Genomic DNA, 14,875 nt, shown 5'->3' with positions numbered 1-14,875 from the left:
TTTGGTGATTCATGCGAGGTATGAAGGTAGCAACATTGCAGAAAAATACATAACCCACTAACGCTGGTTGTGTATTTTTTGTATGCCCCCCCCCGACCCTACGTGCCTAAGATATATGGGAATTTGAGTCTGACATCATTATGAATATTTCATGCAGTCTGTGATATTTGTTCGGTTACTGAATGTCCACGATCGATAAACTGGATAGAACTGGATCGTGTGAATTACGATCAATTTCCGTAAGATCTAGAGGAAATCATACTTAGTGGAAGTTAATATTTAAACAATTAAATGCTTTCGTTGGTGATTCATTCGGGATATGAAGTGTAAGTGAAAGGTAGCCACATTGCAGAAAAAATACATAGCCCGCGTTAGCGGGTCATGTAATTTTTTCTGCAATGATCGCTACTTTCATAACCCACATGAATCATCAAAGAAATCATTTATTGTTTATGATAATAACTTTCTTTCGTTTAATTAATAAACTGATTTTGAAAAGTTAGTAAAATTCAGTAGATTACTGTTATTAAACACAAGTACGTTAGCTAGATGAAAAACAGCCAAATCGTCTCTTGTGAGAATTTCAGTCTGACACCATTATGATCATTTCGTGCAGTTCGTGATTTTCCTTAGGTCGCTGTAGGTTTCGACCAATCGATAAAGAGAGCGTGTCAATTTCAGTCCTGTTAGTTTCATCCGCTGTAGATTTCGACCAATCGATAAACGGGGCATGTAGATTTCAGTCTCGCTGTTTCTTTAGAGCTATGAAATAACTATAAGTTTCCATAAGAAATAGTCCTTAGGGAATAATCCTTGGTAGGTATAAATATACTTTTATAATTACATTACCCGAGTACTAAGTATGATTCTCTCTTTTTTTACGGAAACTTATTTTTAATTCATAGTTTTATAGAAACTGACCGGACTGAAATCTACACGCCCTGTTTGCCGATTGATCGAAACCTACAGCGACATAAGACACGGACAGCACGAAATAATCATGATGAAGTCAGACTCGAATTCTGAAGTTTGTTAAATAAAAAATGTAAATATAAACAATAAAATGCAAATGCTTTCTTTGATGTATGATGCGGATTATGAAGGTAGCGGTCATTGCAAAAAATAATTCCATCACCCGATAACGCGGGTTATATATTCAGTTTTTCTGAAATGTCCTCACCCTCATATTCAGAATGAATCACCATAGAAAGCATTGTATTGTTTAAGTGAAACTGCTGTATTGTAAATTCAAATTTACTGATTGGTTATGAATAACTGTAAATAAGTTGTGCACATACACTTACTTTTGAGGATGTGTTATAAAGTGCTTCAAAGCACGAAGCTTCTTTTGACGTGCACGCATGTTTAACCCGGTGATGAGTACTAAATGTATAAACAGTCAGAGCGCACACCGTATAACGAACTCACGCTTGAAGCAATGTTCACCTTTCCATCTCTAAGATTACAAAAGTATTAAATTGTATTTTTTTGGTACAACAAATAACGTTTACAACAAGTCAAGATTGTTGTGCCTGGAACTCTTTGCTATACATTTAAGTGTGTCTTACTGAATAGAATCAGCAATGGCGTTTAAAAGCAATTATAAAACTTAGGATACCTATTTTTACAAACAATTGAATGGTCCAAAATTTCATAGTTTTATACTTAAGATGTGTCACTTATTTTTATTAATAAATGTCTCCTTCTGTTCCCCAGGTTAGTGTAACAGCCTTTTATTTGAGATCAATAAGTTTTATTTGTAATGTATCCAAAAGGTTCAGCTAAAGGTTAACCTTGTATTTCATTGTGTATGACGATGATATAATAATTATAATTTAAAATTTCCAACATTTTACCGGGAGGTAAAACTCATTTAGAGCGGGGCCTACGTTCTACATAATTCAATTATTGCACGAATTATTGCATGATTGTTAGTGATGTGTGAAGATTTATTCCCCCATGGAAAACATATTTCCAAAGGGCTACGCCCGAGGTCTATCAGTGAGTGTATACAGGTCTGTCAGTGAGTGCCTCCAAGTCTGTCGATGAGTGCATAGGCCTGTCGGTGAGTGTATACAAATTTGTCGTGAGTGTATGCAGTATGTCGATGAATGTATACATGTATGTCGGTGAGTGTACAAATCTATATAGGCCTGTCAGTGAGTGTATATAGGTCTGTCAGTGAGTGCATACAGACCTATCGATGAGTGCCTCCAGGTCTTTCAGTGAGTGTATACAGGTATGTCGGTGAGTGTATATAGGATGTCGGTGATTGCCTCCAGGTCAGTGAATGTATTCAGGTCTGTTTGTGAGTGCCTCCAGGTCTATCAGTGAGTGTATACAGTATGCCTGTGAGTGTATACAGGATGTCGGTGAGTGTATATATGTATGTCAGTGAGTATATATAGGTCTGTCAGTGAGTGCATACAGACCTATCGATGAGTGCCTCCAGGTCTATCAGTGAGTGTATACAGGTATGTCGGTGAGTGTAGACAAGCCTGTCAATGAGTGTATACAGTATGTTGGTGAGTGCACATATAAAGGTTTATTGGCGAGTGCCTCCAGGTCTATAAATAAGTGTATGTACATTTATGCGGTCGTTTTCTTTACTCACACTTAAAAGAACTAATAAAAGAACTTCAAAACCCTATATTAATCTCGCCTTTTAGTGACATTTTAATACAATCCGCTTGAAATCATATGTACTTTCAAAATCAACAGCCAAATTTCAAAATCTTTAAGAATAAAAGTTATGTTTTAACTTTTACATGAAAGTTCGTAACAGAATACAGTGTTAACCGTTGTTCAATCTGTTTACGACCTTTAAATGGGCATGGTCACGATTTTGGTCCAAAAAAAAATTTCCGAGTTTGATATTTACAATGCTTCAGAAAGGCATTTTTGATAGGCAACCGTAATTTGAGTATCATTTGTTGAGTTATAAGCAAGTTATAGAGCTTGAAATTCTTCGGTATGTAAACAAAGCATTTGTTTACATTTAGAACGTTGAAGTAAAATTTCGGTTTTAAACCTAAAACGAATGTGTTAAACGTTAGAAACTGTTTATCTATGCTTAAATGAATAAAAAGATGGACAAATAAGATGGAATTTTTTTTTAACTGGCACGAGCCTTGTTTACATGTTAAAGAATTGTGAGCCCTGTATCTTGCTTATAACTTTTCGAATGACTCTCAAATTTAATTTGTTAATTAGAAATGCATTTCTAAAGCATTGTAAATAATAAAAACGTAAAAATAAAATTTGACCAGAATCGTGGCCATGCCCCTTTAATATATTAAATTAAATGGCCATTCCTCTTAATAAATAAAATATATTTATAAAATGTATGTATGAATAATTACTGCAGTGATATATCACTCCCTTGTCTTGCAGACTAAAACTTACATTTGGCAGTTCGATATTAACGAGCCTTTCTATCAGCCTGAAATAACATGTAATATCAAATTGTTGAAATACTTTTATCCATCAAAACTTGATAGGATTATACTATGTACATCAATTTTTCAACTAACATTTTAAAGGCAATATTTTAAGTACAATATGTGCATCCTATTTACTTCTGTTTTAATTTAAAAAAACACATACAGTTTTCAATTTTTCAGCCATAACAGGCCTCAAACTATCTGATATTCCAACGAATTCATGAAATGAACCACGTAGATTTCATGCTAAAATACTGATATCCAGTTAAATAATATATTACCCGGCAGAAAATGTTAAAAGTTTCCTTTTGTAAGATCTTTAGATACAAACACAGAAAGCAGTTCCGCAATCTGCCAGCCTGTTCAAATAAAGAAATTAATTGGCCACTTGACCATCCTTCGATCTCTAATACAATTACCTAATAGGCCAAAGAACCTTTCATCAAAAACATCCCTTTTTGACGACAAGGAAATATATGTAAGTTATAAAGACCGCTAGCTTTAGACAGAGTTCTAATATTTGTGTTTTGAGAACATCGCCATGACCAGAGCACAGATTTTGTTCCTTGCTTTTGTGTTGGTGTACGAAAGTGTACATCCAAAGCCATGTGAGCGAAATGAAAAACCGCCCGATGGGTGTACATGTTCAAAATATGAAGGTAAACAGTATTACGTGACAATTAAGTGCGTGAATAAAGGAGAAAGTCCACGAAGTGATACTATTCCCTCGATGCCAAACAATACTTACCAGTTAATCATTCAAGGATTTCGATTCATAAATGTAACTAAGAAAACGTTCGGTAATTTGAGGAGACTTTCTTCCCTGCATGTATTAAATTTACTGGATAATAACATCATCACCATTTCCCATGATGCTTTATCCGAATTGAAACATTTAAAGGAATTGGAGATCAGCTGGGAAATCCAAGTGAATAGGAGAGAAATATCAGAGATGCTTTCTTACATCACTCGCAACATTACGTTTATCAAATTCTCCCATAATGCCTGGGACCAACCGCCTGATTTTGCTGGACTGTGGAATGCAACACTTCGAAATTTAACCCTGTCCTATAATCATTTCACTGCATTGGAAGGTTCTAACTATTCCAGTTTAAATCAACTTCGCAAATTAGACGTATCATACAATGGAATTACGGAAAATGGGAATAATTTTACTGGACTTGAAAATATCAACGAATTGGTTTTGGATGGAAACTGGTTTAAAGAATTTCCAAAGTTTTGTGACTATAAATTTTCTAATTTGTCAACAATCTCGTTTAAGAATAATAAATTAACTGAATTTAGATCAACATATTTTCAATGTTTAACAAATTTGCAAGCCTTGAATTTAAATGGGCATGCAATAAGAAAGTTGTATAACAATACATTTACCAATCTGACGTCATTGCGTCAACTTTACATTAAGCGGTTGGCTGGACAACTTTCCCACATTGAACCAGAAGCGTTTAAAAGCAACTCCCTTCAAGAACTCAGGTTTTCTTACAATGGATTTTTCTTTTCCGATTTCCCCAAAGAAACCCTCGTTATGTTCAAATACTGCCCAAAATTGACCTTACTAGATATTTCAGCAAACCATCTTAAATTAAAGGAAAACGAACTCACAAAGATGATAAAAAACTTGAAAAATGTTACAACACTTATTATTAGAAATACAGGATTACACTACCTTCCGAGAAATTTGACACGTCATCTGCCGATGTTAAGGAAACTCGACGCTTCGGACAACTATTTAAACGGATCATGGGACGGGAATTCTGTATTTGGAAACGTCCCATCTTTGCAATATCTGGATTTGTCGAAAAACTACATTGAAAGAATCACTGAACATAATTTTCCACTAACTCTATTGAATGGATTAGATGAGGGCGGGTTGGATCTTAGCTATAATAAACTCTCTTGCAATTGCGATGACGCGCTATGGTTTTACAATTGGATGCATGCCAATGAGAAAAAGTTATCACATGTTGAAAATACAACATGTCGACTCAATGTTCCTCTTGATGCGAGCACGAGAAATTTGTTCTATCTCACCGAAAAAGAACTGTGTCCAATGAATCCTGCTGTGTTCATTGCTATCGTAAGTTCAGGCACCGCCTTATTGGTGATTTTTATCACGTTTGCAGCTTTATACAAGCTTAGATGGCATATACGTCACTGGCTTTACGTCATAAAATATAAAAACAAAGGGTACGAAATCATACCGGACGACCCCGATTTTAAATATGACGTATTTTTAGTTTATGCCGATGAGGATACTAAGTTTATTTTTAAAATCGTTGTGCCATATTTGGAAGGAAAAGGCTACAGTTTGTGTGTGAGATGTCGGGACTTTGAGATAGGAAAGTTGTATTGTGACAACATAGTTGACAACATGAATCTCAGCAGACGTATTTTATTGATTCTGTCTAACAATTTTGCCAAAAGCAAATGGTGTGAATTTCAGGTGAATTTTGCATATAATAGGTGTATGGATGAAAAAATAAACAACATAATTGTGGCGGTTTGGGAAGAAATAAGCTACAAGTATTTATCAAACACCCTCAAAGTCTTGCTGACATCATACGACTATGCTCTTTGGTCGAAGTCCGATGCGACTGGACGAAGTTTGTTTTGGGGGAAAATTTTGCGGAAATTGCAATTTCAATCTGACGACACCGAGTGCGCTAATGGTCTGCTCGGCGTTCTCCAATAGGAACATTGGATACAACTTAAATAAGTCCTTCCTGTCAAACATCACATGTCAGTGCAATTACTACGAACAGCTGTACATGCTTAACTAATATGTAATTGATCTTGACTTTGCTAATTAAAAGGCGAATATCTAAAATCACATTACTTTATTCGTTGCTTGTAGACATATTTCGGCAATGGCAAAAATTTGTTTTGTTGTTGTTGTTTTTTTTTTGTTTTTTTTTGGGGGGGGGGGGGGTGATGGGTGGTGAAACAGATCACAGGAGGAACATAAAGACCTGTTTGATTCTTGGTTTTTTGATTGGTATGTTATGTTTGCAACCTTCATAACCTCATGAACAACATTTCATTGTTTAGTTCATTAAAATTATACGCTTATGGACATGTGTATTTACTTCATAGATATTTCTTATCGCCGGTATAGAATAACTGCTATCAAGACCGAGAGTCCCGTTTGACCTTGATTTATTTCCTGTTACTTTATAGCATGTTTATTTTTGGACCCAATTTCTTTCTCTCTCTTACACCCCTATTTCTGTGGGTGGAAGGCTCTCAGAATCTCACATCAGGTAAGTTACATGGTCACTTAACGATATATACGTATTTGGCTCTCATTTATGGCTAATAAAATGCATTTATTTTCTAATCTACGTTCACACAGCTATGCAGTGTATTATTTTCAAAATTACCAAACTTTTACAACAAATGCAATAAAGAAGTAATAACCAAGTTTCAAGAATGTGTAAAAATAACCGTTAAAAAACTAGTTCCAATATGACCAGAGGTTACATGATCACTTAACGATATATAGTTTAAGGACACAAATCTTTTATCATTGACTTTTAGATAAGACACAAATTGCCCATATATATTGTAATTTCAAGAGTCCAGTTAAGTTGTCAAGCGTGTAAGACTGTGGATTTAAATTATCAAATATATAAGCTTAATTTTTGTTAAATAAAAAAATTAGTTCAGACTTTATATAAACTTTTATTGACTTTTTTTGCATTTCATCTCAAATACTTAATAAAGTACCCTTTCGGTTCCAAGGACTGAACAAAAGCATTCCAAGGTCTTTTAAAGGTTGGAGGGGGGTGTTGATATTTTATCAATTTGCGTTTTCTGTAGAATGCAGACCCTTGGATGTCGTTTTTCTAATTGATGGCAGCGGAAGTGAAACCAACGACTCTTTTCGAGATCAATTAGAATTTATGGAAGAAATTGTGCAAACATCTGGCTTGTACAATAAAGACACACACTTTGGCGCTGTTAGCTTTTCAAGCAAAGCCAGACTAGAATTTAACTTAAATCAGTATTCATCGAGTGTAGATACAATTCTCGCAATCAAAAAAATAACACAGAGTGGACAATTCACCCGTTTAGAGAATGGTTTTGATTTTGTCACCAACATTAGTTTCACGAAAGATGGCGGTGATCGCCCGGATGTTGATAATGTGCTAATAGTGATGACGGATGGAATATTCCATCCAGAAAATGCATCTGAACCAGCAGAAATACTCTTGGGAAATGGCGTCAAAATTGTTCTCATTCTTTTTACAACCAATATGACTGATAGATTAACCAACAACGCACAAAGCATTACAGACCTTAAAAACGCTTATACAAGGGATACTTTTGAACCGCTGGAATTATTTTGTCCAAGTAAGTGTGTATATTATTCCATGTCACTTATAAATATTCATCAAAAGGTCATTACATATCCTAAGTATCTACATAGTACTTGTAGAAGTACAGGAATGTTAAATTAATGCATCACGCATGTATATTATTTGTTTTGTGATAGTTATTCTATCATAAGTTTTTGAATTAATTGAATTTTAGACACTTCTACGCAATCAGCCAACACAACAGTGGTGGTCCCGCCATCATCGACTGGAGTACCGACGACAACAACTGATGTTGTTCCACCGCTGATCTCCACAACAATTCCGTTTACAACAAACCCAGGTAAAGATTCCACTGTATGAAACACAACAGCCAGTGTTCCCGAAAGTCCGCATCGAAATTGTTGCGAAAGACAACACAGTTGATTAGGCACTGTTATGGCCTGTTCCCGTACCAAGGGAAAGTTTCTTCATGTACTACACAAATTAATGATAACACTCACATAGAGACGTGGGAAAAAGAAATTTGATGAAAATTAATATTTTGACAATTTCTGCATGCAATAAACCCTAATTCAAATTCTACAACAAATAATATCATTAACGGTATTTATTAGTATAAGACAATATACCCGCATATTGTTGGTTAAAGCAACACACATACTCTTGCTTTTCTTGTCTCGGAATAACAAGCATTGGTAAAGTTTTATGAAATTTCTGGGAGATACCGGGGCTATTAACAAACACAGTATGTTTATGAACAACATGCATGTATTTTTCAGCCTGTAGGGACAAAATCTCAAGATGCGCGAGCTACGGGGCTGAAATCTGTACCCTCTACAGATCTTGGGCCGAGAAACAATGTCCCTGCTTCTGTAAATTTGACCAGGGTAGGACTCATCACTTGAGCAATCTATTTTGATTTCTCTATAAAATAAAAAAGGCCATTTAAAACTGAGAGCATCAGAACCAAAGAATCAGAAAAAAACCCAGACGATTATATTTTTCAGGTTCAACTTCAGTCAAAACAGATCACGGATCAGTTACTCAACCAACAAACACCAAAATCTGGATCACTATCACAAATAAACTTGGATGATAAATATAAAATTCTGTGTTGTTTTATATAAGCCTTACGTTTGAAATATTCTTGTTGACGATATATATTTTTAAACAGTTAATTTAATTCATGAATATGGCATGCTAAATTAAAAAAATTAGCTAAACGTATTTTCATCGACAGTAAACTATAGTTAACAACGTTAACTTCTATTTCACATCTCTAAACCAAAATCTTCGTATGTTTCAGAAATTTAAACTATAATTAATACAGAAATGCATACGGTGTCACGATTTGTAAACTATGGTTAACAACTCTAAACTATAATTACTAGAACAGATATTACCTAATAATATAGTGTCACAATTTGTGAAACTATGGTTATTTACTCTAAACGATATTTAAAAAAAAATGTAAATTACATTTTACATATGTGAAACTTTATTATCAGCATAATATATTGTAAACGTTCAATTACAGATAATTTAGACTAGCATTCCTAATTATAAACTCCAATATACTATTTTAAGGGACCTAGACACGATTTCAGATCCAATTTTTTTTCTCATATTTTTTAATGAAAGGTTTACTTCTGCATTTTAAATAATAAACCAACATTTGAATGTTAGAAGTCACAAGAGAGATACAGATGTTAGAATTCTTTGTTAACAAACACATTTAATGTAAAGCATATGCATGAAATTGCCATACTTTGACCAAATGACTCGTGGCAAGAAAAGATAAACTGATTCAATTTGTTCATGAATAATATCATAAACAGATTTAAGAAACAACACTTGATTGAAACTCACGCCATTAAAACACATATGAAAACAATAACAAGATTCGGGCTTTGTTTACAAAACAAGGAATTTTTGGGAGTTGATTTTAATCAACTCTCCTATGCAAATACTCTGGCAAACCGAAAGTGAAACAGTGTTTGGACCTAAGCACAAATCATCACCGCTGACAAGACTAAGTTCTTGAAAATAATAGAAAAAAATTTGATGTAATGTATGCTGAAGCATTGTTTTTCAAGGAAACTTATCTAAATACACTTTGAAAATAGTCAGATTTTATATACTACGAACAATTTAGATATTTTTGTAGTCTCATGTATTCCTACTCCAGAGTTAAAGCTGACATGAACTCATAAAAGTGTCTGGTCGCCATATTAGTTTTGATCGCTCCTCTACTACCACTGGGGTATATATACCGGTCGAGAAAGTTACGGTCGGTTGCTTTCCGATCGAGGCATTCAGGTTACACGGACTTCTAAATGCATGAACTACATATTGTAGTAAAATCGTTGTAGTAAATAATAAAGGAAACAGCAGTCAATAAAATACAAAAAAAAACCATGTATATTTATTCTTTGAAAGAATTTCCAAGGTATCCGTACTATTTTGCACAAATAGTGCTGCCTTACTTCACATGCACATCGAACACGTATGTCGTTCATACAGAGTGCATAACGTCTGCATCTTTTTGAAAACCCCGGCGGCACTCCATCTAACACAGTAGATGAATGATAGTAAATCCAAGAAAGTAACAAGTTGAACGTAAAATCGTTTCCATCGGTTTCTACAAAAAAAAAATCCATGCGATCATTGACAATGCTCGATCTGCCACAGTGTGTGATTGCACATGTGCAATGTTATAACATACACAGGAAAACGGTCTACTATTATCGAGGATTTTTGAAGTATCTGTGTCTGGATTTCAGTTTGTCTTGTTTCGTCGCTCATTGGATATTCCTTGCCAGTGCAGTGGTTGTCATATTATTTTTGTTCAAAACGCGTTTCTACACGTCTTTTCGTCCAAGGTAACGTGTTCGGGTGAATGAAATACCTGAATGCGGTGAAGCATGAATAGTGCTTTCGGCCTTATATAGGGGGTGTGTAGCGATGAGCAGAACAATAGAAATCGACAACGAATATGGCGGTAGTCGGAGATAAAAGGGAAATAATGCGTATTTATGAATTCATGTCAGCTTTAATATAGTCTCGTTCAACCAGACGCTCGGCTGTCTTCGTAAATCTGCGACAAGCAGAGAGGGTGCTCTCTTGCTTGTCGGATATTAACGGAGACAGCCGAGCGTCTAGTTAAACGAGACTAGAGTTCGATATCAATTGTGCTTGGATCCATACAATTTTTAGAATTGTTTCGATAACTAATACATATTAGTAGTTGAAATCTATCTTTAAATATTACACAACATGATTCAGATGGGGTTTCTCGAAATTCTTGTCGGATAAGTCTAAAAATTCATATTATAAAAAAGTGCGTAATTCAAATACAAACTAGAAACAAATTGCCATGCAAGATAAATTGATTTTAAAATAAATGATAATCGATAAAATCAACTCCCGTCAGTATTTCAGTATTTTGATTAAACTCTGTATCTTGCTTGTCAGTCAATATTTGACTTCAAATTTTGACGAAGCATTAATCATTCTAGACATTAAAAACGGGAAAAAAATTTGAAAATTAAGACCTTAAATCGAGCCTTATAGGTCCCTTTTATAGTTCTTCACATGATAGTTATAGTTAACAAATTGTTAAGTAACAACACCTAAAGAAAAATGAAATACTGCAAACTCGCATTCACCAGGAACATGTATGTTTAGTAATGATTTAAAGTGATTGTTTAAAACACCAACAACATTAGATGGATTTACCATAAATGATTTTAGTTCTAGCAAGAGATAATTACATCCCTCTTTTTCATTCAAAATAACAAACCTTGGTAGACAAGCCTCTCATTGTGTGAAAACGATTTTTTTCTTATTGCATGTATACACATCCATTGCGAAGTGTAACCACGATTCTAGTAGCACTACAGTTATAGTACTTACAGACAGGAGTAAGCATGATAACTCTGTGTTCGCACCGACTGGACACGAGGGGATGACCGCTACCGTTATATCATCTATTACACGGCGTGGGACTGTTATTCCGTGGAAGTGGTGTCTGAGAAGTGTCCAATCTATTGGTCTGTCCTGGAAAGCGCTGTATTGGTTTGCGTTTTTTTGTGACCCGTTGCTATGAATATTAATAATTCTATATGGGTTCTGTGTGTTCTGTTTCATTCAACGAAGCAGCACTTTACAGGTAAAGGCTACTTCTTGTATTAATAATTTAGAATGTATATGAATCCTATAATATACATAGTAAAATATATACTGTAGATATACATCGTCTGTAAATTAAATTTATTCATGTTGCATACAGGAAGGAAACAGTTTAATATCACGAGGAAACGAAAATTGTTCAGTGTTCTGTTTTCTGTTTAGGTTCTGGCGCCTGTAGGGACAAAGTTTCGATGTGCTACACATATGATCCAATCATTTGCGTTGTGTACAGAAGTTGGGCGGAGGTCCAATGCGCTTGTTTTTGTAAAACTCACAATCATGGTACAGTATTTGTGAATTGTTCAACACGCAAAAAATTATTTAATATGTTAAAAAAATATCCTTCAAAACCATTATCTCTGATTATTGTTTCCAAGGATTAAGTGCGGCTCCTAATCAAGCAACATTGACGCCGCCGACGATAAGAACATCACATCACGTGACGCCGCCAACAATAAGAACACCACATTTCTTGACGCCGTCAACGTCACCATATCACGTGACCAATTCGGTACCTTCCTCCATCTCCTGTTTTACTTGTGAAGATTATCTGACGTTTCGATGCAAGTCATTTGCAACCGAGTGTGTGAACACATGTATGATCCGATACAGAGATGGAAAGTTAGAGTCCAAGTGCACCATGGTACGTTTATAACAACAACAATCAAGATTTTGTATTGAAAATGTGCATTTAAGGACAAAATCCAGTTAATGAAATGAGCCTTATTTGCGCAGAACTGAGTGTGTGTAAGTTGATGGAATTGAGGTTAGAGTAGTAATTTCGTAAAACATAACAATACGATTACATGAATGAGGAATTTTGATTAAAGAATTGTACATTGTAAACGTCTCTGAGTGGATCAGCTTCATATACAACGAACTCAAGTTTTTCACATATGTATATATGTAGGATCTGGAATGCAGAAATTCACAGCAAAACGAATTTCTTCATTTTGGAAGCTCGACTCGCTGCTGCAGAACTAATGACTGTGTCACCGAAACTATACAACAGGCCATCAGAAGTATTATTTCATGTTCATTTTTTAAATCAAATATATTAGATCCTTATGAAACGTCCGTGTGCATGGACTTGGCATGGACATGAGAGCATATTATACTTAAAGAATATCAAATGACATAAACATTATACTCGCATATAAATGACGAACTTATAAGCGTATGCATAACAAAAACCTTGAACACCCGAAAAAAGTTGATTTCTGTTCGATGTGCTGTTCTAATTTTTAAAAATCATATTGTGATGTATTATTAAACTTTTTGCAGAGATGTACTTCTAATTTTATTCCCTCTGTATTCAAAGATCACCAAGCCCAGACCGGAAGCCAGTCATCGTCTGCTGTAGCAATGTCGAGTTCAAGAGCGACACAACCTCTACCCATGACAACAAAACCAGCTACAGAATCAACGACTAAATCAACAATTGGAACAACATTAAAGCCGTCAACAGCAAGAACAACAACACTGAAGACAACACCTGTGAAATCAACGTCATATGAATCAACAGTTGATTTAAAAACGTCACCATCACCAGTAGCTACATCGACTACTAAAACGTGGTCATTTGTAACCATTCCTATTGGGAGGAGACGGAGATTGATAAATATAAAAACATAATAGTGTTCACTACTTCATTTCACATATTATAAGCTTGATTACTTCACTTATCAATTCCAAAATGTATTTTATAAAATTATAGGGCAATGCAAAATCCTGTACACCAAGAAAAACCCAAACAAACGAATATACCAAAATATCGTTGGAAGGCCGAATTTTCTTTTTTATTAAAAATAAATGTCGGGAAAAATATTGATGTTAATTAGCAGTTATTGGCGCAAAAAGGTTTAAAGTCATTAAAATAGTTTGGCCTCCCGAAGAAAATAACCTTTAAATGAAATAATTATTTTAGCATGGTGTCTGAATTTTTTGTCTATCCTATCGTACCGGGTATCCATAACCAAATCAAAAAATGCAAGGATAACGTCCAAGAAGTTTGATTACGATCCACCCTTCCCATGTTGGTATTTACCATGCATCTCAACCCTTTGCTTTCTTCCGTGATTTATGCGGGATATAAAGGTAGCAACATTGCAGAAAAAAATACATAACCCGTGTTATTTATGTTAATTTTTTCTGCAATGATCGCTACCTTCATAATCCACATGAACAATTAAAGAAAGCATTTTATTCTTTATATTTACATTTATCTTTTATCGAAATGATTGATCTATCCTTAAAAATAAGTTAAAAATGAATGCTTATGTACACCAGTACGTTAAATAAAGTAAATAGCCAAAGCCTGACATCATCATGATTATTTCGTGCAGTCCGTTTCATAGGTTTATGCCGATCAATAAACTTGTTAGAACTGGGTCGTGTAGATTTCAGCTCTGTCAGTTTCTATGGAGCTATGAATCAAAATAGGTTTTTGAAGAAATTACTCGGTAGGTGTAAATATATCTATAGTATAGGCCTATATTCAGAATTATAACAAGACTCTGGTTACAGTACATAGCATCTTTATTCACCTATCTTTGGTCCTACACACACTCACATACAAAAGTCAGCTCCTCTACACATGCAGTGGCAAGATAATCTGACAAACTAAAATTCAAACAGCAGAGAAGGGTTAGAAGCAATACCTAAAAAAATATCGTTGTGAGGAAAAACATAAAGAATTCTTGATGCGTTTTAATTAAAGTTATTACAATAGCAAGAAATGCTTGTTGAAAACATCAATCATTTTGAAAAAAGAAAATACCCAAGTCAAGAAAAAATAATCAAAACACAGAGAAGGTATATATATTATTTTGAAAAAAAAACCCAGATCTACAATTATCCTTATTACCTAGATTATTATCTGTTTTTATCCTTGTATTTACA

General features: G+C 34.6%; 3 protein-coding genes across 3 annotated transcripts; all 3 read left to right on the top strand.

Annotated features, from left to right (window-relative positions):
- The first annotated feature begins 3,984 nt into the window (after positions 1-3,984).
- On the top strand, positions 3,985-6,275 carry LOC128193108 (toll-like receptor 13). Its single transcript, XM_052866361.1, has one exon. It carries the CDS (start codon positions 3,985-3,987, stop codon positions 6,154-6,156), a length of 2,172 nt encoding a protein of 723 aa, XP_052722321.1. The 3' UTR covers positions 6,157-6,275.
- Positions 6,276-6,501: 226 nt separating this feature from the next.
- LOC128193105 (collagen alpha-4(VI) chain-like) lies at positions 6,502-8,909 on the top strand. Its single transcript, XM_052866358.1, has 5 exons — positions 6,502-6,724; positions 7,284-7,817; positions 7,998-8,123; positions 8,563-8,670; positions 8,791-8,909. Exons 1-5 carry the CDS (start codon positions 6,643-6,645, stop codon positions 8,877-8,879), a joined length of 939 nt encoding a protein of 312 aa, XP_052722318.1. The 5' UTR covers positions 6,502-6,642; the 3' UTR covers positions 8,880-8,909.
- A 2,878-nt stretch (positions 8,910-11,787) lies between these two features.
- Positions 11,788-13,754, top strand: LOC128193106 (salivary glue protein Sgs-3-like). Its single transcript, XM_052866359.1, has 5 exons — positions 11,788-11,954; positions 12,137-12,256; positions 12,352-12,617; positions 12,885-12,996; positions 13,296-13,754. Exons 1-5 carry the CDS (start codon positions 11,888-11,890, stop codon positions 13,607-13,609), a joined length of 879 nt encoding a protein of 292 aa, XP_052722319.1. The 5' UTR covers positions 11,788-11,887; the 3' UTR covers positions 13,610-13,754.
- Positions 13,755-14,875: the final 1,121 nt, after the last annotated feature.

The sequence above is a fragment of the Crassostrea angulata genome, chromosome 7 (assembly GCF_025612915.1).
Source record: "Crassostrea angulata isolate pt1a10 chromosome 7, ASM2561291v2, whole genome shotgun sequence".
Lineage (NCBI taxonomy): Eukaryota > Metazoa > Mollusca > Bivalvia > Ostreida > Ostreidae > Magallana > Magallana angulata.
The sequence above is the reverse complement of the archived record's forward strand: the minus strand, read 5'-3'. Positions and strand labels throughout refer to the sequence as shown.

Excerpts from the sequence above, each read along its gene's own strand:
- LOC128193108 (XM_052866361.1), top strand. The coding sequence starts at position 3,985 with ATGACCAGAGCACAGATTTTGTTCCTTGCTTTTGTGTTGGTGTACGAA.
- LOC128193105 (XM_052866358.1), top strand. The coding sequence starts at position 6,643 with ATGTTTATTTTTGGACCCAATTTCTTTCTCTCTCTTACACCCCTATTT. Across the intron at positions 7,818-7,997 it reads GCTGGAATTATTTTGTCCAA|ACACTTCTACGCAATCAGCC; the intron begins GTAAGTGTGTAT and ends ATTGAATTTTAG. Across the intron at positions 8,124-8,562 it reads TCCGTTTACAACAAACCCAG|CCTGTAGGGACAAAATCTCA; the intron begins GTAAAGATTCCA and ends TGTATTTTTCAG.
- LOC128193106 (XM_052866359.1), top strand. The coding sequence starts at position 11,888 with ATGAATATTAATAATTCTATATGGGTTCTGTGTGTTCTGTTTCATTCA. Across the intron at positions 12,618-12,884 it reads TAGAGTCCAAGTGCACCATG|GATCTGGAATGCAGAAATTC; the intron begins GTACGTTTATAA and ends GTATATATGTAG. Across the intron at positions 12,997-13,295 it reads TATACAACAGGCCATCAGAA|ATCACCAAGCCCAGACCGGA; the intron begins GTATTATTTCAT and ends CTGTATTCAAAG.